A 27,105-nucleotide genomic window follows, 5' to 3' on the forward strand; every position below is an offset into this window, starting at 1 on the left:
CCTAGGCAGCACTTGTACTGTCTCTTTGAGACATGCTGTATTCAGGTATGGATTTTAAGCTCCGCCAATTTTTCTCCCATCTTTTCAATTGGCTGCTCTTACTGTCCTTTGGAAATGATGGCTTTTGAGTCCTGAATATGCTTAGTAGTCCCTGCTTAGTACATCCCTCTTTTCTGTTGTTACGTCCCATGAGGACAGCCTGTCTTACATGTGTCCTTACTCTCTAGATTGTATGAACAATTAGTGAGCACTATTTAGTTAATTAATGTCCTGCTGAAGCAGGCACGGCATGGTGCACGGGTGGCCATTGCATTTTTTCCCCATTTATTTGCACGCCACGCTTTAGCTTTAAACATCTGAAGTGAAAGCGTGACATGCCGCGATTACTACGAAAGTAAAAAAAAAGGAGGACGGCCACCGCATTTCTTCTCCGTTTATTTACTTTTATACCAATCACGGCATGCCACGCTTTAGCTTCAAACATCTGAAGCTAACGAGCAATGTGCTACCATTGCTACAAAAGTCAATAAATAGAAAAAAAAGTGGGTCATTTGTTTTCCATATATTTAGTTTTGTAGCAATGGCAGCACACTGCACTTTAGTTTTAAACATCTAAAGCTAAAGCGTAGCGTGCCGCGATTGCTACAAAAGTAAATAAATAGAAAAAACATTGGCAGATGCACAACTTTTTTTTTCTATTTATTTAGTTATGTAGCAATCGCGGCACGCCGTGCTTTAGCTTTACACATCTGATGCTAAATTGCAGTGTTACACGAATGGCTTTCTTTTGTCTTTTCTTGCGCATGCACAGTGTTACATCTTCCTCTGTCTGCACACCGAAATTTCAGTGTGTGCATGATGGATTTGAGCGAATTTAAGCAAGACAACAGCCACAGCAGCAGGCTAAGCTCTGCAGTGCTTCCTATATGTGCCAGCAGGGACACCTAGTAACAGGCGAAGGTTCTGTACCCGTTCCTTGTTTCATGGATTTTCTTTTATTAGTTATGCTGCTGCTAGTATATTGTTTGAGAGAAAAAAATTCTAACAAACATTCTCATTTGCAATACCAATAGCTTTAAATGTAACTAATGTGAGACCGATTGCACTGCAAATGTTTGTTCAACTGTACTATCGTATTAACTTGTGGTACCAAATGTTTATTTAATTTAATTTTACTTTCGATAGTTGTAAAGTGCAGACCTCACTAGTGAGGAAGGTTGGCACTTTCTGTTGTTATAAGGAGATATGTGTAAGGCTAGTGTGTTTAACCCTAATCCATTGAGGGATAATTTCAGAGTTCAATGTTATACATATACATAATACAAAACATTTCAGGCAAAGGTGGTCATATGTAAATATATTCTACATGTCAACATGTAGGTTGTTATGGATGGGTCAGTATTCAGTTGGTGGCAATAACATGTTAAAGAGGGAGGAGTTTAGTTCTTTATTTCTTTCGTAAATTGTTCCTGAGAATGAAAAAAGTCTTGTATACCAGACTTTTTTTTATATATGTTGCTATAATTATTTCCTTGTCCATTTCATATGAGCCTTTTAAACCCTGAATATTGCTAGAGAAGTGCTACATTTTGTGTGAAGACAATCGGGGATATGCACCATCTCTGTGAGGTTTTATCTGGCTTTAATGCTTATTTGGAAGGGCTTGAATTTGATATTCACCAATATAGAGAAGCCAGTGTAATTGATTTAAAGTAATGTAATGTCATTACATTTATATAGCCTGGTGATGAAGGGGGTGAGGTTGCTTGTAGGACAGCTTTCAGTGGAGCCTGGAAGGCCAGCAGAAGGGCTTTGTCTGAGCAGTGGAGTCAAAGTTGTTGAGAAGTAAAAACATTTAGTTCTGTGGAGGAGGTGAAGTGCATACCAAGTTGTCTGCACTTCCTTTGCACGTGGCGATTGAAGGAACAACTTGTGTATATTTGGAGCACCTGGTATTTCTTGCAAGACAGGGGAGAAGTTATTAAGGTTTATTGTGGAGAGATTTATGCCTTTCTCTGGGACTGCTGCATGCTAACAGTGAGGATGAACAGCATTTTGGTCATGTTAGCTTTGGGTACATGGCAAACACCCAAGCTGGGATGGTGTCAAAGCAGGACCTCGGGCAGTGGATGTTGTCATGTGGTGATATTAAAGGTATAGTTAAGTGCCTCAACATTTTGGTGCAAGGAGATGTATCATAGGATGAGCAGGATCTCAAGGATTTTATGTGGAGATTTATCAATAAGTGTGAGTGTTGCCACCAGGAATTTGGCAAAGACGATTGCCTCAAAACAGGAATCTATAGGATTCACATTTAAAGGAATTGATATCTGCCTTTGGGAAGCACAGTTTAACTAGCTGAGGCTTCTGGTGGTGATATCTAATCAGGGCATTCGGGCCACTAGTAAAGATAGAAGGTCAATAATGTAGAAAGTTTCAAACAGGTTAAAGTATCCGTGTGTAGCATAGTAACATGGTTTGGTTATGAGTGTTTTCTGGTGGATAGATGGCTGCAGAGGAAGCTAAGAACAGAAGTCTAGGGGTTGAGAGTGGAAAGAGTTCATACCAGCTGTTGTTCTCCGTTGTTTAGAGATAAGATCTTATTGAAGTGTGTTGGTGGAAAAACTGATTTTGTGATTGTTCTTGTTGCTTTAGTCCAGATATTGTCTAGGGCTGTTGTGAGAGTTTAAAATGAAAATAAAGGGATGGTGTTCAGGCCAGTAAATGGGGTGCAGAACTAAGCATTGGAGGTCCAGGGTCTAGATTGTCTAGTGGATTAGGGAGGTTGAGTGTGCATTGTAATGATGTCATGTAATTTATGAGTGTATGCATTTTTGTATTGATTCCATGAACCATTCCCCTGGCAGATTGAAATCCTGGAGGTAGATGGTTATAGTGCTATAGTTCCGTGATGGAATTCTAGACATTTGGTTGTTAGATAAGATGAATTGAAATGCGCTTGGTTGGAATGAGCACTAGATGGATAGACAGACATCAGAACGAGGAAGAAGTGATAAGAAGAATATTCCCCATGGTGGATTTATTGATGGTGTTGAGATTGATGTCAGACAAGTTAATCTGCAAGCAGTTTTGCAAGATTTTGCAGTTGTCCAGAATAAGCTCACAAAGGCTAGGGAGGGGTGAAAGGATATGTTTCTTTCATGAAAAGTGTCTATGTTGTTGTTTGTCATTTGGACTACTGCACGTGCTCCATGGGTTAAGGAGATGTTGAAGAGCATGGAGAGAATAGCGTGCTGTGATTACCTGGAAGGTAGGTGAAGAGTCTTCGACCCACAGCAAATGAGAGAAAGAAAGGTAGAAAATGGAGAAAGAAGGAAGAAGCAAGAGATAGGAAAACAGTGACAATGGGAGAAAGAAGGGATACAAAAAATCCGAAACAGTGAGATAAAGTGTCAGGACATGAAGGTGATGGAAAGAGGCACCCTTGGTATCTGTAAAATCCAGCATTCAGCAGCAACAATGGTTGGCTCCTACAAATAACTTTGTGCCCCTGCACTTTATTTAATAGTTTTTTGTGTTTTTTTTAAATCAAATTAAGCATTGGAGAGGGAGAGGCTAACAACCTAAATAATTGAATGTAAACTGCAGGACTTCTGGGCAAAGGATTCCTAGTGGGTTACGACCTTTACCATTGCTTATTACATCATTGGTGGTGTTGCTCGAAATTCCTTCATACACTGTCATTCATTGTAACCCTATGGGCACAGCTATCGAGCTGCTTCAATATATTTCCTTTTGGGGTGATGTGTGTTTAATATATTGTTTCAGTGTGTATGATTTTGTAGCCATGCTTTCTTGAGAAAAAAGATGTTGTTATAAAATCTTGCATGCTTTTAAATTGAAACTTCCATCAACAGAGACATTATTCTCTCTCTCGTAGGCTCCCTGGATTACATCTAGAAGGCCCCCTAAATCATGGCCCGATAAAGGAATTATACAGTTCACACATTATCAGACTCGCTACAGAAGAGATCTTGATCTTGCTCTAAGGGACATCACCTTTGAATTGGGTTCTAATGAGAAGGTATTGTACGTTTAAAAGTGCATGAGCCATATCAGTGAGTACACTGTTTGCTGCTGGCAAGTCCGCCTACCTTCCAGGAGATCCTGGTATAGCCAAGTTATTCACTGTCATTCGTGACACCATCAGAGAATCTGATTTTTTTTTTAAATGGAATCACTCTTCCTTCTGGGACCTTGTAATGTTGTTTTCTCTGATGCAAGAGTCCGCTTCAAAGTTTCAGCACGTGAAGTACAATTGACTAATAACAATAAATCAGGACTGGCAGTGGGATCACACTTGACACGGGACCACTGAACAGATGTGTGACCAACTCGTCTCCAAAGTTAGGGCGCGACAGCCAGACAGGCAATAAAATACTTGTCGTTAAGAAAGACTAGAATTATAAATCCGAAGATAACATTGAGTGTTGATTGTTTTCTTTAATCTATTAATTGAGTTAGCTCCTGATCCCCATATGGAAACCACAGAGAAGTCTGAATCAGTCCTTGATTTCAATCCCTTAAAAGCTTTAGGCGACAAGTTCAAAGGACACTGTTAATGGCAAAGTAACTTTCTTGCTCCCGTTAACTAGGTCTACAGCTCGTCCTACAATTACCTGTACTTGGCAATAAGAGTGGACTAGAACAATTGGCACTATCTGCTTCTACTACCTTTATTGTCAATGTCTTCGCATGGCATTCACAGCTAGCTATCAATATGTAAGACAAACATGCAATAAACATGGCCCTTGGGCTAAATGAACCTGCTACAGAAATAATTTTTGTATTCCTGAATAAACGAAGCACCTCCCATATTGACAGTGGTGGAACTATTTTCTTAGATACTTTGCGAAACGTATAGGAAGTGGGCTATCATTCCATAGTGGTAAGTGAAATCCAAACAAATGGAGGTTATGGTGGTGGTATTGTCAGGGAGCTCTGGAAATCATAGGTGTGCCCTTTTTAAACTGAAAATTGTGCAGTTAGCAAACTTAACCATGAGATTTTCAAGATGGTGGGGCTACATGGGTGCTTAAAGGAATTTATCAGTTTTATGTATCCCATATGAGAGTACACAAAGTACCCCACATTTTGAAGCATGCAACCAATGATCTTTGTGGTCACAATTGTTTAATATTGTTCACATTAAACTGTTTAGTATTATTACCTTTGCCCATGGAAAATGTGTTTACGATCATTAACTTCGTATTGATCTGTAAACATTGATCAACTCAAAGAGAATATAAGTTAAACATGGTATATTTTGAGACATTTTCAAGTGTAATGGTACATTGGCTGTGAAATATCGGTGAAATACTTCAGAATGTGATTTGGCTTAAACATTAAAGTAACATATTTGCTAGGATTTGTTGATTGTGCCTAAATTAAATATATATCCCTTTCTGTTTAAAAAGATAAATTATGTTAAAGTTAAAAGAAAGGCTTAAAAATGTCCAAAGCAAATCACCATGGGTTTGTTGGTCTCATGCCTCCTCACTGTCATCGCCCTAAGTGTGCCAGGTATGCCCAGACGTGGGTCCTGGGCTCACTTTGCCACTGGAATCAAGCTATCCTGGCTGAAGAGGGGTGAAACCCCGAAACCGGTCCTAGGATGCTTGTTTCCGGTCCAGGGAGGACCTGGCTTGGCAGGTCGGGCTGGACGGTTCCCATGAGGCACAGGGTCAAGACTGATTTGCATATGGCCAGGTCTAAACTGGGGTGGCATGGTGAGCAAAAGAATGATGAATTTAACCCAGATCTCTTGACTGAGGGTGAATGTTTTCATTTGTTCTGCATTCCGTCCATCAATTGTGTCTTTTGCTTTCTCACCCTAAGTGCGCCAGGTATGCCCAGACGTGGGTCCCGGGCTCACTGTGCCACTGGAATCAAGCTATCCTGGCTGAAGAGGGGTGAAACTCCCAAAACCGGTCCTAGGATGCTTGTTTCCGGTCCAAGGAGGACCTGGCTTGGCAGTTCGGGCTGGACTGTTCCCATGAAGCACAGGGTCAAGACTGATTTGTATATGGCCAGGTCTAAACTGGGGTGGCATGGTGAGCAAAAGAATGATGGATTTAACCCAGATCTCTTGACTGGGGGTGAATGTTTTGATTTGTTCTGCATTCCGTCCATCAATTGTGTGTCTTTTGCTTCCTCACTGTCATCAGCATGATGCTTCCTACTGAGGTAAATGCTGTTTATCAATACCAGGTGCCAGATTTCTGCTTCAGATACCTAGATCACTATATAAGTGTTGCATGGATGTAAATATCTATAGAATAAGGCTGCATGCCCCGGACATATTTGCTTCTCTTTGAAATAAAAAAACGTCCTTTTCCATAATTGATCTAAAACACATATTCTCCTGGTACAATATGCAAACGGAATGACACTTTTTGCATAATATTCTAGTCTTTGCTCCTCAGATCAACATCATTATACTATGAGCTAACATTTCTAGCTTTTGGTGCTCAGAGGTGTCCTGACTTTGTTGCAGTCGCGTCATTAGGTGAAGCTGACATGTGACCTTCATTTTGTCTAAACTGAGTAATTGTAATGTTTCATACCAAAACATGTATTTTAAATAATCTAAAAAAAGCTTCAAGACTCTTCCTGAATCTCGAAAAAGTTAGAGCTCAAAATACGCCATTGGTTCCTGCCACAAACAGCCCAAAAATAAATCTTCTGCACTCCATATAAAGCCTCCAGGGAAATCTGTCCCAAATCAGACTCACAAAAGGTGACAGGAGGAATGTTTGCACTAATTCTTACCACTGGCAATCGCTCGGGGTAGCAATCCAGTCGATTGTTCTTTTGCCCACCCATATCACCTCAGAATAGACCAAGCCATGTGCAAACCAGCCTGGTCCTCTCTGAACCAGAACACAAGCAACCCAAGACCCATTCCAGCATGATTGGGCCTCTTCAGTTGGGTGTAGTTTGGTTCTAGTGGAAGAGCGAGCAAGGGACCCATGTCTGGGCATATCCATGACCAATTAAGGGTTTACATCAAACACAGAAACCACTGGAAATTGCTCAGGGTAGCATTCTAACCCATCGTTCTTTTGCCCACCAAGCCATCTCGGATTAGACCCAACGATATGCAAATCAGTCATGTTCTCACTCCAATGCGAACAGTTCAGCCCAACCTGCCAAGCCAGGTCCTCTCTAAACCAGAGTGTTGGAATTTGGGTTTGAGTTGGACTGTTCCCATAGGAAACCGGGTCAGCACTGATTTGCATACGGCAAGGCTTTTTCTAGAGTGGCACACTGGGCGAAAAGATTGTAATGCTACCTAGACTATTTAAAAGATTTCCTCTCATCACCTTTTGTGTTAGTGACATCTTTCCAAAATGCCTTCAAATTCTACCCAATATAATCTATATGGCATACTTATATAACCTGTTTTTTGATGCTGAAAGTCCTAAAGAAAAATTGCGTAAGATGTCTATAGATTCAACTAGAATATCACCAAACCCCAACTAACCTTTGGCATAGCTATATCTATTACCACAACTTGCAATGGTAGACTATAAAGTTACGAAAAGGGCTCAAGGCAGTATGGCAGCACAATAACTGATGAATAAAAGTATCAAGGGTATGGTGAAATATAGAATCAATTAATTACATATAGCCTATTAGAAATGATTATTATATTTTGTAACAATACTGAAAGTAAACTGATAAAGAATCCTTTAGGAATGTGTTCTTTTAGGCAGATGATTTTAAAAGTACTATGAATTTAATATTTTTATAAATGTATTTCAATATTGTAGGTGGGCATTGTAGGAAGAACTGGAGCTGGAAAATCAACACTCACAAACTGCCTATTCAGAATTGTCGAGCGAACAGGAGGCAAAATTGTTATTGATGGGATTGACATAGCAACAATCGGACTGCATGATCTCCGCAGTAAACTGAACATTATTCCCCAGGTGAGGTTAAAAACTAGAATGCATTTTTTAATTTTTTTTATAGATCTGTATTGTACTGTACAGACTGAGGAATTTAACTAATTCAGACTGGAGACATAATTTATAACTCTAGAAGTACTGGGAAATCAAGTGTGTGCCCTTCATAGGGATGTTACCAGAAAGATCATGCCTCTGTAAGACACACCATCACGGAGGTCGGAAGCTTTAGTCCTTGGAGGGAGTATTACTGGAGAGGACCAGTAAAAATCACCTAAATGAAAGACCAAAGTAGACCCACCAATCTTGCTAACTGACTCTGAGAGATCTTGTTGTTATTCAGCAACTTCCAAATTCCCTCTTGGTAGTCTGAATCTTCTTGTTTAATCAATATAGAGCTGCTGACTCTGATGCTATCTTGAATCTCAGAAAATCAAACACTTTGTTTGGGCAAAGTTTAGTCATTGGGATGTTGATCAGAAAGCCCAAATTATGAAGAGTGTCTATGGGCCTAGACACCTGAGAGAGTACAGACTGATAATGCTTGTCCATGAATATTGTGTTGTCTATTTAGATTATTAATCACATTCCCATCACCTTGGTGAAGCATCATGAGGATGAGGTTAGTCTGAAGGGGAGAGCGGTGAAATTATAGGTTCCTCTGATCCCAGATAATTGGCAGAAACCTGCAATGGGGTTGAAATATTGGTATTCTGAGGCACACTCCTTGAGGTCCAGTCGTCTTGGTTGAGTATATCTAAGTGGACCCTTTCATTTTAAAATGAAGGTAGAGAATCGAGGAATTCAGTTCTTTCATCTTTTATTACCATTTTGAATCCCTAGTGGTTTTTTTGTGACTAATAATATATTGTTCAAAAACCTGTTTAGGTGTTGTTGGGGAGGGTGGCGGTGGAATGGGGGATGTGGACAGTCTTTTTGCCAATAAATCAAAGAGGAAATTCAGGGGTTACAAAGCAATACCTAGAGCTTTATCCACAGTACTGTAAACTCGCACTGATCACATGGTATATATTCCACCCAGCATTATGGTGGTGACAGCCTCGTCATAAATACCCTGAACTTCCTGCTTTGCAGTCATTGTAAGCAGATGTGAAAAGCCAAAGGCAAAGCCTAATACATACCCTTCATGGTCTTGTGTACTCCACAGATTTCTAGGACTTAATCCCAGTAAAAGTTCAAAACCAAGTATTCAGAAACAGAAAAATCCAGGGGGAATAAATGTGTAGAATTCATTTCCTATACTGGAGTATTACTGTTTATGACGGATATTATATTTCTGATGGAATTTTTGTGTAGTGAAATTCATGCTTTAAAATCTGATCTACTTAAAACACAGAGCAGATCTTTTCTAGGAGACCCACAACCCACCTTGTTCTTTGATATGGGCTATGATCCTTGTAACCCAGTCAGAAACTTTGACTGTCTCTCATAGTCCTAATCCATTTAGGGTTCACTTTGTGTATGTATTTGAAATTAGGTCATTAATATGCGGTATGACTCCTACCAACTGACTAAACATAATCTGTTTAAGTCAAAACACAGATCCAAGAGAGTCTCTGCTCAATCCTTGGTTGGTATGGTACAAGCAGCAGGCACATTCCAGAGAGGTGCATGTTAATTTCAAGCAGTGTCAACAACTTTAAAATCAAGAAAAACAACAGAATCAAATGTCCAAACTAATGTAGAATAATAGAGAAAAACATACTGAGCAAACAGACACCAAGATTATTAAAATAGGTTATGTGAAATGTTGAACTTTTAAGCCAAAAGCACCTAGAAAAAGTAAAATGCCATTGATAAATGTCACTTTGCAGTGGATTGGTACCTAAGTGCAATTTCAGGCTGACGGCAGTGGAGTGAAGGTCAAATGTGCTAACTAAGTCATCCCGGACAAAAGGGTTTACCTTTTGTGTTAGTCCAACTGATGAGAAAGTTCCTTCTGGTGAGTCCTGCAGTCCTGGCTCTTTGGGACACACTTCTGGGAACTAGATCTCCTGGAGGGTCTAGTTCTCTGTGGTGAGCTGGGCCCTCATGAGGCAACATTCCTTCTGATTTTTGTGTCTCTGATGCAGGTAAACAGGAGGCCAACCACTTGACTCTTGAAGAGCAGTTCCAGTGTCTGTATGCTTACAGAAGACCTTGAGTGAGTCCTATTCTTCCACAAGTAGTTTTCTTTTGTCGATGGCCTTCTTCTTCTGTAGAGGGTTCCTAGGCCAAGGAATGGTGTTTGGAGGTGGTCGTTGAGGTGGCAAATTTATTCTGTGTACTAACCAAAGAAATTCTGCAATCCCAAATCCTAACTATTTTCTCGCACCTCCTTCTGCAGAACGTACTCTTAACCGTACTGTAAATTACCCTCAAACCACTTTTTTAATATAGCAGAATCCTTCTGCAACTCAACTCCTTAGCCACACCCCTATTTAGATGATCTCTCCTCCTCCTGTCTATGAGGGGCATGAGAAAGAATAGGAGAAATCTTCCCTGGCTTCTCCAAGTCAAGCTAAAGTTGACCTTTATTCTGCCAACTGTTGCAGCCTACTTTTACATAGTTAATCCCTGCAAATGGTCACAGTTAACATGCATTTGCTCTTTTTGGCCTCAAAGGCAAACTATTGACCTTGAGCCAGGGTCGTAACTCTCCCAGCCCGGGGTATGTATTCCAGATCTGAAGGGGCTGAGTGGCAAAACTGGATTTAGGCCAAGGATGACTCTGGCAGCACAGCATATATTTTTACACAATTATGTTTACCCTTAAATTATGAAACACTTAATTTCACAATTAAATCAGATTTTAAAAGTGAAGTAGAAATTTATTTGGAGCATTTTCGTAGCATTTTTCCAGGCAGAGATACATAATTAATTATCTTTTGAGTTCTGTTTCACTGTGAGAGCGCACTACTCCTACTATACAGTCTACGCTGTTCTTATGGATTAGAGCCCTCCCCTCTCAGGTAAAAAGGCACACTTTGTGAGAGACCAATGATTATATATAATAAGTTTTTCCTAATGGCAGCTGCACATTTCTCTACCATGTGTTCCTGTAGTTTGTCCAACCTGCAGCCTTGCCAGAGCACAGTGGTGCTCCTAGCAGACATGTACATTTTGTCATATATTTGGGTATTGCATATACACATCACAGGCCACATATGGCATTTAACTCTCCATACCATATGCACTTTGTTGCATGCACCTGTAAGGGTTATCCTCATATGATTGCAAACATCTACTTAGTATGATATGATATATGGTGGCAGCTGTTGGCAAATAACAAAGACAGCCTCATCCCCTACTACTTCGTTATTTACCTCTAGGTCCAGTCTCCTGTCATGGGTAGTTATAAACATGCTGTTTGAGAATCCATAGATTTGCATCAGGATGCTACTCAACTGCTGGTGCCAGTAAATATAAGTTTGATCTCCACTGTAACTCAGGGAAGATCATCTGTTAAAATATGTTATGTTATATCACGTTATTATGTATAGAGCGCATTGTTACCTTTAAGGCATCCTGCTGCTGAGGTAAAGGCTAATATACAAGAACAGCGCAAATTAACATATTGAAAATGAAGCCAGGTCTTTAAGGCTTTCCTAAAATGAAATAAGTTAAGTATCTTGCACAAGGAGGGGGTAAAGAGTTCCAAAGAAGTGCTACATTAACAGAAAATTACGTGCCACCTTGTCTAATTCAGTTGTATTTGGGTATGCATCAGGAGAGTGAAATCTACACGCCAATATGTGACGGCTAAACTTTTGCTGAAGATAAAGGGGACCATCTCCATTAAAAACCCTGTTACATTAGGCAGTCAAAGGAGAGATTTACGAGCTGCAGAGGTAGAGGAAGAATGTCCCATTGTAGGGCCAGCTTAGTGGCAGCTTTCTGGAGTTGCTGCAGCTTCCTTAGCAGTCCAGCTGGCGATCCAAGAAACTAAGAATTGCTATAATCGAAGTGATTGAAGATTGTCAATCGACTGACAAGCAGCTGGGTAGAAAAGGGAACGAAAGAAGAATTTTCTGTAAGACTTGTAAAAAAAGAAGCAAGCGGAGGATAAATATTTGACCTGACTCTACAAAGTCAATGTACTATCAAAATGAAAACCTAGATTCCATGCCACTCCAGTAGGAGTCCTAAGTGCGAAGGCCAAACATTAGGATGGATGCTCACTGATGGAGTACTATTCAAGCAGAACAAGATTTCAATCTTATTGGCATTAAATTTCAAAAAGTTCTGAGATAGCCAGGTGACCCATGCATCTTGAAAACAAGTGCAGGGGTTAGACACTGTGTGATCACAAGTAATAAGCAATTATGTGTCATCCATATAAATCATTAAATAAAGGATGGTATAATCATTTAGATGGTTATGCCAACGTTTTTAGACACCTGCCCTTCCCTCTGTTTCAGGAACAGCTGAAGGTAGTCGTTTGACTTGGATTGCAATGTCACTTAAAGGGCAAGTTAATTGTTTGCTATGAATTCTACTAACATTCAGGGCCTAATGCTAAAAAGAGAAAAATGTTTTAACATTGTATTATTCAATTTTTACAATAATAACTTTGATAACAATCATGTTGACAACGTGGTCACTGTTCAATTTACCCTAATGATGAGAGTGACTCCCTCAATTGGGATTATTCAGTTATTATTGACAGGGACTTCAATGGCAACATTGGCTTGCAGTCTTTTATAGTTTATTTTCACTGGTCAAATGCCTCTCTGAGGGGTTTTCCTGTTTTTAAAAGATAACTGTGATAAACAGGGAATCTTCTTTCTGACTCAATATTTGAGAGGAATTTTCTGGATGTACGTCAGGGTGCAACCTCGTCTGGCACTCTTGATGCTTCTTTTGTTGGCAAGGTCAGCTCAACCATTATTGACTATGTTTTTATTACTACTGACCTAAGTAACATTTCTTCTTCTTTTGTTAGACCATCCTGTTTTAGTGGCCATAATCCTCTACTTCTATCTTTCACGTTTTCTTTGCTCGAATTATGTTCTAATGTTATGGTGCATTAAGATGAGGAAGTTATGAAAGTTTGGTGCAGGCTGAAATCGAATTGGGTAAATCCTCTTTCCCTTATAGGGAACCTTAACTTGAGGTATATCTATAATTGTTTAGGTTCAATTCACAACATGGATCTTTCGGTGACTTTTAATTGTATTTGTGACTCAGTTACCAGCTCACTATCAACAGACACTGGTCTTTTTGGCCAAACATAATAGATGGTTCAATAGTTCATTTACTCGGGCTAATAGCAGACTGAGACAAGCACTAAATAAGGATCCCAAAAAATAAGGAACAAGTAGCTGTGTGTAAATTACAGTACAAAGAGGCTGTTAGACTCAGGAAAAATGAATTAAAGGATAAGGCATAGTATGACGTTCTTGACTCCAGCGCTGACAGGGACACCTTTTCCTTTTGAAAACGTATTATTATTTTTTTTATCCTAGCAAATATTTCAAATTTAGATTTGCCTATTTCAGCACATACATGAGTCACATATTTGTTTCCTTTATGAATGATTGGGATCTTAGCACAAATAGTTTTTTTAAAACTCTTTTTATTCAGATCTTTTACATTTAATAGTAACATGAGTACAATTGTATTTATACTGTTTTGCAGAGTATTTTTTCTTTGCCAACACAGTCCATGTCTTTATCAGAAACATGATTATTCTGGTCTGGTGCAATCATTAAAATCTTGAAAAAAAGACAAAACGAGAGAGGGAAAGAAGGAAAAGCCCTTCGATTCACATCTTAGTCTATTTTATACGGACTATCTCATAGATCAATGCAATAATGGGAGCATCTCTTCAGTTATTAGATGGTGACCCAATTTTACAGTGTCAAGGCTGGTGGTTATACTAGGTTATTTAGGAGATATGTTTTTAATGGATCCCAAATATCTTTCGGTCTGGACGCTAGTGGGAGTAATTCTGCATATGTTAATGTCTGTTCCTGTCAAAATATCAAATCTTGGGGCATTGTTTAAACTAAGGACCTCTCCCTCTACCCCATCTACAGGCCACCTTTCTTTTGACGAGCAAAAATCCTAGCGCTGCATATTTCCTGGAATTTGTGCATTTTTACTGGCGTGTGGTATAATCGATACAGAAATTTATAATGGATTATTACCAGAAATGCGGCTAATCTGTTGGCAGCAGTATTCCCATTGTGTGTCCGGCAGATTGACCCCCAGCTCTGTTTCCCACTGAGTGCAAGCTTTACCACACTGTTCCATGCCACACTATTCAACTCTACACAAATCCATTCCACACCAAATAATTAAAAAAACAAACATCATTATTCCACCCCACAACACAATTCTACCCCACAACACATAATTTCAATTTACTACACATAATTCAACATCATACAATAAACTTTAACAGCACACCACATAATTAAACTCGACTACATAACACTCCACAACACAAAATATAATTCATCATAATTACCCTTCTTTACACACAATCCCACTCCACATAAGTCCATTGAACTCAATAGCATATAACTACTATCCACATAATACAACTGCACACCCTGCAACATAATTCCACTTTACAAATCCACTCTACTTCACACAATTCCATGCCACCCAATGCCATAACTAAACATTTCAATCCAACCCACATAATTCCACTACATACCACATACATCCACTCCAATCCATAACATATAGGTAAAAGACATTTACATTCACAATGCCAATAGCTCTAACTCTTTCTTTTTTTTAACACACAGATCTGAAGCTTAGCTCCTACCTATTATTCTTTTTCGTCACCAAACAGGTAAAGCTATCCACACAGTTCCACACCACACAGTTCAACTTCACCACAATCCACACCACATAATTCGAAACCAAACCACATAATACAACTCAAAAACACAATTACACAACACCACATACATCTAATCCACACCACGAGATTCCACACTGTGCCACAAAATTCAACAGCACACCATATAATTAAACTCCACTACATACCACTTACAACACAAAACCATTCCACATAATTACATTCCATAACACACAATCCCACTCCACATAATTCCAGGACATTCAGTAACACATATTTACTATGCATATAATTCCACAGCACATATGCCACATAATTCCACTACACAAATCCAAACCCCTCCACACCACACAATTCCATGACACACAATTGCACAACTAACTAATCCAATCCAACACACAACATTCACTACACACCACATACATACATTTCATAACACATAGGTAAAAGACATTGCCATCTACAATACCATTAGGTCTAGCTCAAAACAAATGTGAGACCGATTGCATTTTCAATGCTTGTTTTGTAAATGAACACTGAAAAATGATTCTGCTGTTGTAGGATCAGATGTATTCCTTTATTGGTTGAACTGTCTGTATTGTGTTGTTGCATGAGATTTTTGATTCAGAATTGCAAAGAGTCCACCTGTGTTCTTCTGAGTTGTTTGGGAATAACTCTGTGTTAGTGAACATTATTGTGTGTAGTTAGGTGGCCCTGTGTTGACCATAAATGTTGTTGTGTAATTGTGATGCTAATTAGATATGTATATCTTTCAATTAGTTTTTTCTGTTCTACATATATTTACGTTTTGAGATGTTGTTCTTTTCTGTAAAATGATAATCATTAGAGTGTTTTTCTTTTTTGTAAAATGAGAACCCTAGTTGAATTGGGATCTTTATTGCGACTGTGGTGTTTGTGTTTTACTGCACCCTCAGTCAGCCTTTACACCACCACCTTTGGGCCAGGCCTTAAATGCTCAACCAGCTTACCTGGAAAGTCAAATCAACTTTAGAGGCCATCTTTCCATCACAGCTTAGTAACTAATGCAGTAGCTAGTGTTTTGGATTGTGAGGAGGACCTATATTCCCATCTCTCATGTTGCTAGATTGCCCCAGCAACTGCAAGGGTCGGGAAAAAAGCATGAGATCAGCCATTTTAGCTTTTCTGTTTTCTATTGCAATTGTTCATCAGTCCTAATGTAGTCAGCATGCTATTTTAATTCAAGTAGGCTCTGGTATAAGTTGGTATGCATTTTTGACTCTGTGTGCTACTGTTGTCTTGCTTGCATCTTGAGGACTACTTATGTGTGATGGCGTTCCTTATTAAGGCTGGCTTGCCCCAGGGAACATACTGTGATCAGTCAAATGACCATGGTCACAACCAGCCATTCCTCATAATTTGAACATATTCTTCATGGTGAGAGTGCGCTATCCTCTTAATGTAGGGGCATGTATGTCAGGTTTTTGGGATGTGTTGAATTCTTGATAGTTGCTCTGTGAGTAACATGGAAAGACTAATAGTGCTTTAGTAAGCAAAGCACACCCCATTCTTGAACCGGAGTAAGGCCTACAAACACATTTAATGCAGTTCTCAAATGACTCACCATCCTAAAGTTAGATTCATTATGCTTGCTTTCTACTCTTGTGACTTATGGTCACTTTAATGTATCTGAGTATTGTCATGAACATCTACAGAAAATGATAAAAGCTAAGTGAAATGTTGAAGATATTAATTGACATGTTGTGATAATCATTTTCTTTCTTTGGCTAGGACCCAGTTTTGTTTTCGGGAACCCTACAAATGAACCTGGATCCACTTGGAAAGCATTCTGATGCAGAACTCTGGGAAGCTTTGCAAATGTGTCACTTAAACACCTTTGTTCAGTCACTTCCTTTAAGACTCAATCATGAGATTTCAGAAGGAGGGGAAAACCTCAGGTAAAACTTTATTCATAAGAATGGCTAAACGTTGTGTGTATCAAAATGAATTACTTATGACAATCTGAGAACCCTGTGTAAGATGACATCCAAATCGATCATCAGAGGTAGCTTTGTAAAAGATAAATTAGAGGTTCCTAAAAAGGCAACGCAGACATTACAGGATCTATGTATCAAATCATGAAGACAATACATTGCTGGGCCGACAATTAGTGTGAAAACTAAATACGCTAGGGCACAGATTTATCAAAGGATAGTATTGCCATTGCGTCACACAGGGTGATACAAGGGCAACATGTAACTTAAGTCAGATTTACTATGCCACGCAAAGCCGCCTTGTGAGCCCCTCTTTGGCTTTGTAAATATGGAATAATGCAAGGCAGTGCAAGTCACTGCCTTGCGTTGCGCTGCACTGGGAAGCCTATACATGGGAGAAGATTGGGTGTTCCCATTGTTGCATTGCCAGATTTACCAAGACTATTAAACCTGGGAATGCATCAGAATTGTATGCATTCCCGATAGAAGTGCAACGAGGAGAAATTGTTTTATTTCTCCTCGTTTTTTCTACTTTCTAGGTGTGCTGCATTCTGCACACTTCTGCAGCACACTTAGAAAGAGGATGTTTTTTTTGCAGGAAGGTGTCCCTTGCATCATGGCACAAGGGTGCCTGCATTGGCACTAGGTAGCACACAGAGCACCAGAGCAGATATAGAAAGCAGAAATGCACCGTATGTTAGTAAATATGCCGCGTTCTGGCTCTCTCCATTTGACGCAAGGCAGGAAATTGATGTCTTGTTGCATTGTTCTGCGTCAAATATTGATAAAACTGGCCCTAGATCACAAGAGGAACTGGAGATGCATCACTAAATTCTGTAACTATAGTTACATATTTTACATCACAGGAACATTATTTTCATTACACTGATTGTGACTCAAATGTATGCATTAATGCAAGGGCGCATAACAAAGGGTGGTAATAGTGATTGTTGCCCTATATGTAAGAGGAATAAAGCTATTAGCACCCACATGCAAAAAAAAAAACCTAGGAGTGTTGCAGGAGGTATCTCTTCCTTGAAGAGATTGGGGAAAACATTCTCCGTCAGTGCTTCCTCAGGTCAGCCTCTTAATCTGGAGACTGTTTGCTCATGTCTGCCTGAGCTCCTTCCTTTGACTCTACTGCGAGAGAAGCGTAAACAGCCCAAAAAAGATCTTGACCAGGCTGCTTTAGGATAGACTCGGGAGAATGGATCAATTTTTTCCAATCTCTCCTAGTAAGAGAAAACTCCTGCAGCACTCTCTAGGCCAAGTGCACACCAGGGTTAAAGTGGGTGCTGGCAGAATTATCTCTTTGCGTGCCTGTAACAATAGCTATTGCCCAGAAAGGGAGCATTCTGGTTGGCTGGCCAGCTCCCAGCATTCCATTTAGGGTGATGCATATTAATGATTTCCAGTGCTGAGTATTGGAGAAAGCCATACAGTATTGGCAGAAGATTGCAGATGTATGTACGTAGTTGTGATGCAAAGGAGTCTTAGGTCTCCAGATATATTGTGATCCCTCCCTTAGCCTACAATGGACCAGGAGAAAGACTTCACTTCAGACTGTTTTTTTTTCCACCATTGGGTTCAAACGTGCCTCTAGAGCTCCGAGTCCATTGAGGATCATTGGTGATCCATAGCTCCAGATATTGAACAAGGAGAAACAGCATTAGGGAAGACACTGCATCACTGTATAGATTTGGCTTCAGCTGCTCCAGACCAAGGATTACATTGCTGGTTTTATGAGAATGATTCTCTGGGGGGAGGAGGTTGTATGGAAAACTGGGGCATTCCAGATCTGCCCGAATGTAATCCAAATATCAGTGGTCTCATCTACTTTCTCTGAAACGATGTAAAGTCAACTTGGGCCATCTGAAAACCACTTAAAAACTTACAAAGTAGAAGACAATCCGATATTAGAGGAAGCACACTAAGAAAGTAGTGCTAAAACTCCCCAATATGCCTGCCGCTCTTGATTCTGAGGAGACAGAAAAAGCCTATTTGGACAATATGGGGGTCACTTGGGATACTCCTAGGGGCTTAAACAGCTTAGGGATCCTCACATCTGATGCTCTGCCATAAAGGAGTGTCAATCTGATCCACAGGAGACTCCGAGGTGAGGGGCAAAAAACACCCCAAGCCACCGTCCTTCAACCCAAATTTGAGGATCAACCTTAGAAGTTGTCTCAACTCAAGGCAGAACACTGCTGCCAGGAGGGTGATATCGAACCACAAGACTAGTCTGATGAGCCATTGACCTCTGACTCTGAGCCTGGTTTGTGCAGTTAGAGCCCCCACACCAGAGATACCTTAGCCCAAGAGTTTTAAACCTTGGCAGTTAGAGCCCCCACACCAGAGATACCTTGGCCCAAGAGTTTTAAACGTTGGCATTGGCTGACTAGATCCTGAAGGGCAAATCACCTACCTTTGGAACCCAAGTCGGACTCAAACCGGATTCCAAAATCCATCCACAGATGTCAGAGTTGATAACGCCTTCTCCTTTCACAGAGATGTCACGCAGTGCAAGATTTATATGCACTCTCTCCTTCAGGGAAGATTCTTGCCTGCCCGCCCCTACAAGACCCACACATGCCACAGTAAAAAAAAGAAGAAGAAAGTGAATTTTGAAGAGGGGATCTCAGATATGATGGGGTTTTACCCTACCCCCAGAAAAAGTAGGAATCAGGCCAACAGCCCTCTGCACCTTCAACCTCCACATACTCCTCAACTTCCACTGTCAGCTCTCACACCACTTCTGTTACCTCAGGAGCCTTTCCATTCTTATCACTCTAACTCAGACAGCAGCTAGGGAGTGGACCGCCCATGAGAGGACTATAATGTCGACAAACAAACAGGAGCATGCGTCACCCCCAGAATATACAATAACGTACCAATGCATAATACAGAGAACTATTGACCACCACAATGTAAAACTGGTGAAAGAGTAGGATGATTTTCTCACTGAAACATTTTCTTATACCAAGAGGTCAGTGCAGATCTGTCATGCTCAAGAGCTCGACCAAGTACGACACAGAAAATTGCAAATTACCTGTCAAGGTCTGTATAGTGATTCCAAGGATGGAAAAGAAGCACAAGCCTACTCCAGAAGACCCTCTGTACATGAGAGCTCATGTGCCAGCAGTCAGGGAGATGGCAAGTGCACCTGCATCTAGAGATGACTCACCTCCTTAAAAGGAAACAAAGAATGCAACTGCTGTTAAGCGCGTAGCTGTATGATCAGCATCCCAGGGAAGGGTTGCCAACTTTGTCAGGCTCCTTTCTTTCTAGGATTGCTACAGCTGGGAGGAAATGGAAGGGCTGGTGAAACTGTCTCATAGGTGGACCATAAGAGTGTGAGAGAATTGTTATAGGAAAGCAAGATCATATATAAAGCTAACATTCGGTGTGATCTGGAAGCAGCTGACACAGCCTCCTGGGAGGTAAATGCATATTATCATCCTCCACTGTGACTCATCGCTTAAATGTGGAATTCTATGTGAAACATCTCTTCAGGCCCCAAGTAGACAGTATATTAAAGAAGATAAAGAAACTCACTGATACCACTAGAGCGACTGGCGTCCTGCAGACTCAGTCTCCCAAAACTGGGTTTTAGCAACAGGCAAGACGAGTGGGTACGGCTGCGACTAAAACCCAGCAATCAGAATTTCAGCAGCAGTCTTTAGGTGGGCCACAGGTTCATGACCTGCAGCCAAGGTGGTTAACAAGGCAGTGACAGAGGAGAGCCTCTGGAAAGGGCACCTCTGCCTCAAAAAATGGCTTGACCTCCACCCCGATCACACATCTTTCTGGGGGTAAATCAGGTTAATTCTTCCACAGTGGGAGGAAATAGCCTCAGACAAGTAGGTCCAGATTGTCATTCAGCAGGCATACTCTATAAACTGTCATACCGTGCCACCAAACATATCACCTCAAAGGAGCAGAACCAGTCAGGAAAAACAGCAACTGTTGTGTGAGGATGTGTTGGACTTGACCTTTTTTGCGGGGTCATCCCTGAACTTTTTGCCTTCCTCCTCTATCTTTTCTGACCTGTTGTTGGCTGTTTTATAACTCTGGGCACTTTACCACTGCTGACCAGTGCTAAAGTGCATATGCTCTCCATTATAAATTGATGTATGGATTAATGATTCCATGATTGGCTGGTTTGGTTTACCTGTCAGACCCTAGAACAGTGCACCAGGAGTGCCCAGGGCTGGTAATCCAAATGCTGCTGGTGGGCTTGTAGCACTGGTTGTGCCACCCACAGAAGCAGCCTGTAAAAGTGTGTCTAAGGCCTGCCATTGCAGAACCTGTGTGCAGTCTGGTACTGCCATGCTGACTGGGCAAGTGCACCCACTTGCCAGTCCCTAAACCTTCCCTTTTCTTCATATCAGACACCCCTATGGTAGACCCAAGAGCAGGGTGCATTGTATGTATAAGGTAGGACATGCCCTGGTGTGTGTGGCATGTTCTAATGGTGAATTACAGCCATTTTCGTTTTTCACTATTGCAAGGCTACCTATTCTCCATAGGCCAGAATGGGCAGTTTGATTATTACATCTTATAATCCTAACTGACTCAGGGAACATGGTAGAAATTCGAATTTAGTATGCCTGAACTCAGAATGATGAAATATCTCTTTTAGTGAAGTTGGTTTTTAACATTCTGTGTTTGAAAATACCACTTTTAGAAAGTAGGTAATTTCTTGTCTAATCATCCGAACCTGCCTCTGCTAGGCTGTGTATTTCTTGTCTGCCGTTTGAGTGACAGGGGCTGGGGGATTCCAGGAGACAGGGTGAGTCAGCACAGGGCTGAATAGAGAGATCTGCATCTAGATGGGTGGGAGGAGTTGCACCTGGGACCTGAATAGGGCTATGCCTTCCCTCCACAATGCTGGCTCCACCTCCTGTGGTGCGTCTGATGTCTCTGCCCTGCACTGTGAAAGGAAAGAAGGAGTCATGTAAACAAAGTGCTCCAGGACTGACCAGAACTGGTTTGGACTAGGCAAAGGCCTCTCTGCCTTCAGAGAACAAAGAGAAACTTGGTATAAATATTGGGACCCAAACCCAAGAACTTTAGATCACTTTGGGAAACAAGAAGAAACCTTTGCTGAGGGGTGGAACCAGAAGAAACTGAGGCGAGACTATCCCTAAGCTGAAGTGCTGCTTGGGGTATTGGTCTGCAGTGGTTGCCTGACTGCCAAAGCAAGGAGAAAGGGCTTTGTGTGCACTTTATTCAACTTGTGAAGGATCTCCAAGGGCTTGGAAAAGAGCTTGCCTCTTGCTGAAGTCTCAGGGCCAACAGACTTCACCCACCAGCTCCCCAAGAGTTCTTTTGAAGTGCCTGAAGTTGTGCTGGACTTTTTTTTGAGGACTTGCGTGTCGCAAGGAGCTGGAAGCGCGACTCAAGAACAAGAAGCATGTCGCCGAACTGCCACTGCCGCTTCACAACACGAAGCGCCTCGCATCACTGGAGAAGAGGATCGACATCGCAGCAGACGCCGCCGCATCACCGGGAAGCGTGTTGCAGAAGAATCGTTGAGTCATCGCAGGTCCACCGAAGCGCCTTGCATCGTCAGGAGAAGAGGATCGACATCGCAGCAGACGCCGCAGCATCACTGGGAAGCCTGTCGCAGGGCCTGTCGCGGCTCATCGCAGGAGAAGAGGATCGACGTCACAGCAGATGCCTCCGCATCACGGGGATGAGTGTCGCAGTGCCTGCCGCGGCTCGCATCGTTGTGGAAGCAACTCGCATCGCCAGGGGAGAGGATTGATGTCGCAGCAGATGCGCTGCATCACTGGGAAGCGTGTCGCAGGGCCTGTCGCGGTGTCACGGTCTCCTTTGATCTTCTCCTCGGGATGACGCCGATGCTATATAAGGGTCCACCTCCCATCCATCCCCAGTCCGGAATAAGTGTAATACCCGCGGACTCAGAAGACAGGTGGGTGAGGGAAGAAAGGATAGGAACCGCTGGGAGAGAGACCTGAAAGAGACAAGTAGATGGTTTAGCCACAATGCTTGCTCGCTCCCCTTCCCAAGACACAAACCCTTGCCTGACTCCTCCCCATACCTGATGCTCCTTCCTCCCCCTGTCTGGATCTCTCTGGTCAATGCGAGATGTAGCCTTGGCCCAGTTACTCTCACTGGGCGGTGGTTCAGGGTGGCAGTGTGTCGTTGGGGGTAGTGCGCTCTCCTCCCGCACCGTTCCGTTCAATTCACGGGAAAGCGAGGAGAGAGTAGAAAGACACCGGAGGAGCCGGTGACGAGTGTGGCCGGCGCTGCAACTCTACGCCCGGAAATCCTGGGGCGGAGGAGCGCCGAGTCGGCTGAAGTGCTCACCTCCCGCACCGTCCCGTTACCTCACGGGAAGGTAAGGAGTGAGTAGATAGGCGCCGGAGGAGCCGGTGGCGAGTGTTGCCGGCGCTGCGACTCTACGCCCGGAAATCCTGGGACAGAGGAGCGCCGAGTCGGCAAGGTAGTCCTCCGACAGGGTTTTAGTCTCTGGCGGAGTGGTCCGCACAGTCGTGCCGACCCCAGGGGGAGTTTGGAGAAAGGGCGTGAGGAAGGCGGCTCGTCCCGGAAATCCTGGGGCGTTCTGGAGACTGAGCACGTCCAGTCACTCACCTCGTTCGTTGCCGCTGGTAGAGCCGAGGCGCACACAAACAGGAACTCTGGATCTCCTCCCACGGGTCAAGGCGGGTCAGGAACTCGGGAGCTGTGGAGGAGGCAATCCGTTGGGCGGTAGCTGCGGGACCGTTGATCTGGAACTGTGAGTCGGGAATCATTGGCAACGCCCCCTTGGTAGTCACGATCTTTATCCGTTTCCGGGGCTCGCGGGACGTCACGTGACGCGGGTGTTCGCTGCGCCACCTGGGAAATGGAGTCCCTTCCTTCGCGGAGTAGCGCCGTCACGCTCGGGATCATGACACGCGGCTCGCATCGTGTAAAGCATCTTGCATCGCCGGAGAAGAGGATCAACGTCGCAGCAGACGCCGCCGCTTCACCGGGAAGCGTGTCGCATCAAGAAGAAAGCACCATCTTTGTTTCTTTGCACCAGATCTTCAACGCATCACCGTCCTTGCAACACTTTCGTTGTCTTGCGTTACGCATCTTAAGGTACATTGAACTCTGAGTGTCGCATTTACCATCTTAAGAGAACTAAGCTAATTCTACCATTTTAAAGTACAGTATTGTGGATTTTTGTTGTTTGTGGTCTTGTTATAAGTCTATATAAAGAATACTTATTTTTGATATAAAACTTGTGTGGTGTCCATCTGTAGTGTTGTCACTTGATTACTGTATGTGTTCACAAATGCTTTACACACTGCCTCTGAGATGAGCCTGTCTGCTCGTGCCAAACTACCAAGGGGGTGAGCAGGGGTTATTTTAGGAGTGTACCCCTTTACCCTGACTAGACGCAAGGGTCCCTATTTGTCACAGGTACCTACCTGTGCCAACTAGAGACCCCCAGATCTAACAGGAAGTATAAGCATCTAAGCAAAGGTGCCATCAAAGCAATGCACTTACATCAGCGGGGTTAAGAAATGCACCCCCTGTACTTTCTCATTCCTGAAATGGATGGTACACTGTGGCCCATCCTCGACTTAAGGTCATTAAATCGATACATCCTATCAGAGCACTTCAAAGTGTCAACCCTGAAGGATGTCATCCTTCTAATCTGCACAGGACATCACATGGTAACTCTTGAGATCAAGGGCACCCACTTCATCATCCCCATACATCCAACCCATCACCCCAGACTCTGCTTTGTTGAAGGTTGGTTGCATTACCAATTCAAAATTCTTCATTTTGGGGTCACAAAATGGGTTGTTTACCAAATATGTTGTAATATTAGTAAGGTCTATGCACCTCATGGCTATTCATGTACTCACATGCCGGGACATTTGGCTGACAAAGAGCAGCAGTAACCAACAATGCCTCACATATTCTCAAAAGACAGTGTCACTGTTACATGGGTTAAGATTCAACAGTCAATGCAAAGCCAATCGAAACCAAGAGAGGCGGTTGACATTACAAACACTTCAACTTATTTTTCAGTTACCACATCCTTTAGCCATGAGGACATTGAGGAAGTTAGTGGGGATAATGGCTTCATGTATAGCTATAGTGCCACATGCAAGACTGAATATAAGCCCAGTGCAGGAGCGCAACAATGCTCACAAATGGTGGATCAATGGGAAAATCTTAGTGTTGGTGGAGCTCACAGTACAGCAGAACCTCAAATGGTGATGCACCCAAAACTGCACACTGGGCAGAGGACGTTTCTGGATACTAAATTACAGCTGACTAGTAATATGGATGCCTCACTCAGGAAGTGGTGAACAGACCTCAACAACGTATCAATACATGGTACCTGGACACAAGAACAAAGGGGTTCTTACATCAATTACTTGGAGCTGGTTTCAATTCATTTGTATTTTCCACAGTTGTTAGGGAAAAAATCCTAGTGAAGATGAACAACATGATCACCCTGCACTGCATTCAGAAACAGGCAGAACTCGCTCATTCCAGCTGTCACTCCACGTACAAGCACTATGGCATTGGGTCATTCTCAATCACTTTCAGCACCTAGCACCTACCTGTGATGGAGAACACTTTTGAGGACCTGCTAAGCAGGACACTTCAACAAGTACACGAGAGGGAAATAAATCACCATGTTGTTCAGAGGTATTTCCAAAATTGGGGAACACCCAAGTCAACCTTTTCACCTCTGCAAAAAACCCATAATGTCATGGCTTCGCCTCCAGGTACCAGAATCTTCAGGCCATGGGCAATTCACTATGGATGAATTAGTCAAATATATTTGCTTACATTTTTAATCTACTACCTCTAATTCCATATATTGGAAGGAAGATAAACAAAATGTCTATGACTTTTATTCGAGTGTATGCAAATTCTGCATGAGGTGGCCATGCCCACCATATGGGCATGCTACACTACAAATTGGAAAGGATTTGTCCATTACTGTGTAAGCAAACACATGCATTAGGGCAAGACACAATTTCTTACCTGCTGCATCTTCAATTAGCTTACACTTGCATTAATATACATCTATCTGTGGCAGCTTACATGGAAAATAGATGTCACACTGTATTCAAAATGCCGTTCATTAAAGCCATCATAGAGGCCCCTATATGGAATCTGAATGTGCTACTCACACAGCCTATAGGACCTTCGTGTGTGACACTACACCATTCAATTTCTATCATGGAAGGTAGCAGTCCTCATTATAATAACATCACTAAGGAAAGTGAGTGAATTACATGTGCTAACAATAGAGGAACCCTTCATTCAGGTTCACAACAATAGATGTATTGTTTCTACCAAAGGTGGTTTCCCCTTTTCATGTGAGCTAGACCACTCAGATGCCCATTCTCATTCCACACCCTCAAACAGTAGCTGAAAGGGCTTTACACGCATTAGATATTAAGAGACTACTAATGTACTACATTGACGGGACAAAATCCATTCAAAGCAGCTGCTCGTTGCTTTTGCAAAAGACCACATATTGGAATCCCATTTCCAAGGCTGGGATCATAATATGTATAATTAGGTGCATACAAACATGCTATGCTGAGGCTAAGCACACACTACAATTGGTCCACTGGAAAGAAAGGGACAACTATGGCCTTCTTACGAAACATACCAATAGCAGATATTTGCATGCTGCTACATGGTTGACACCACAGCCGTTCACCAAACAATCTGGCATGGAGCCTTGATGCAGCGGTAATTTCACAGTAATTTCTGAATGCAAAACCTCTAATTCACCGCTGTAAAGGTACTGGACCCTTGCCACTGTATATTACCTTCAGGAGACTTAACAGAAACATGAAAAATCTAAAATGCATTTAATATTTAAGCCAATAAAGAGAGTTGTGAGTATTTTAAAGGGTTTTATTCTCTTAGTTAAAAGTGAAGTTTTTCTGACCCTTTATTCATTAGTCAAATATCAATCAGGTTACAGAATTTGGAAATTAGGAAAAATAGCATTAATACAGAACATATTACAGTCTGCATAAAAGCATCACATGTAGAAAAGAAAATGTGGCACAAAATGTCAGTCAAACTCCTAAAGAGTTTCTAAGAAAAGAGTGAGTCTTGAAAGGCTAATCAATAATTAATAAATGGCAAAAATCTCCCATAAAGAGAAATAAATGCATAGGACAAATACATCTTTTCAAAAGCAATTAGTCAAAGCATGAAATTTAAAGTTTAGCACCTAAAATCTAAACCTGGTCTGATCCTCTCAGCTCTCTCTACCTGCCTCGCTGTGCTGATCTGTCTCTCTGTCTCAGGAGCTGCAAAATAGCCCCCACAGACGCAGCCCCTCCTCTCTCATCCCCGTCTCTGTGTCCAGCACAGA

At 42.0% G+C, this 27,105-nt stretch overlaps 1 protein-coding gene across 3 annotated transcripts in view; it reads left to right on the plus strand.

The window, feature by feature from the left end:
• The window catches only part of LOC146805741 (ATP-binding cassette sub-family C member 2-like), a 417,933-nt gene that overhangs the window by 368,445 nt on the left and 22,383 nt on the right, over positions 1-27,105 (plus strand). For all 3 annotated transcript variants that reach the window (XM_085623042.1, XM_085623044.1, XM_085623043.1), the window contains 3 exons: positions 3,902-4,045; positions 7,797-7,955; positions 16,519-16,685. In XM_085623042.1, coding sequence (XP_085479168.1) covers positions 3,902-4,045; positions 7,797-7,955; positions 16,519-16,685 — 470 coding nt within the window. The remainder of the gene's footprint in view (positions 1-3,901; positions 4,046-7,796; positions 7,956-16,518; positions 16,686-27,105) is intronic.

The sequence above is a fragment of the Triturus cristatus genome, chromosome 8 (genome assembly GCF_964204655.1).
Source record: "Triturus cristatus chromosome 8, aTriCri1.1, whole genome shotgun sequence".
NCBI lineage: Eukaryota > Metazoa > Chordata > Amphibia > Caudata > Salamandridae > Triturus > Triturus cristatus.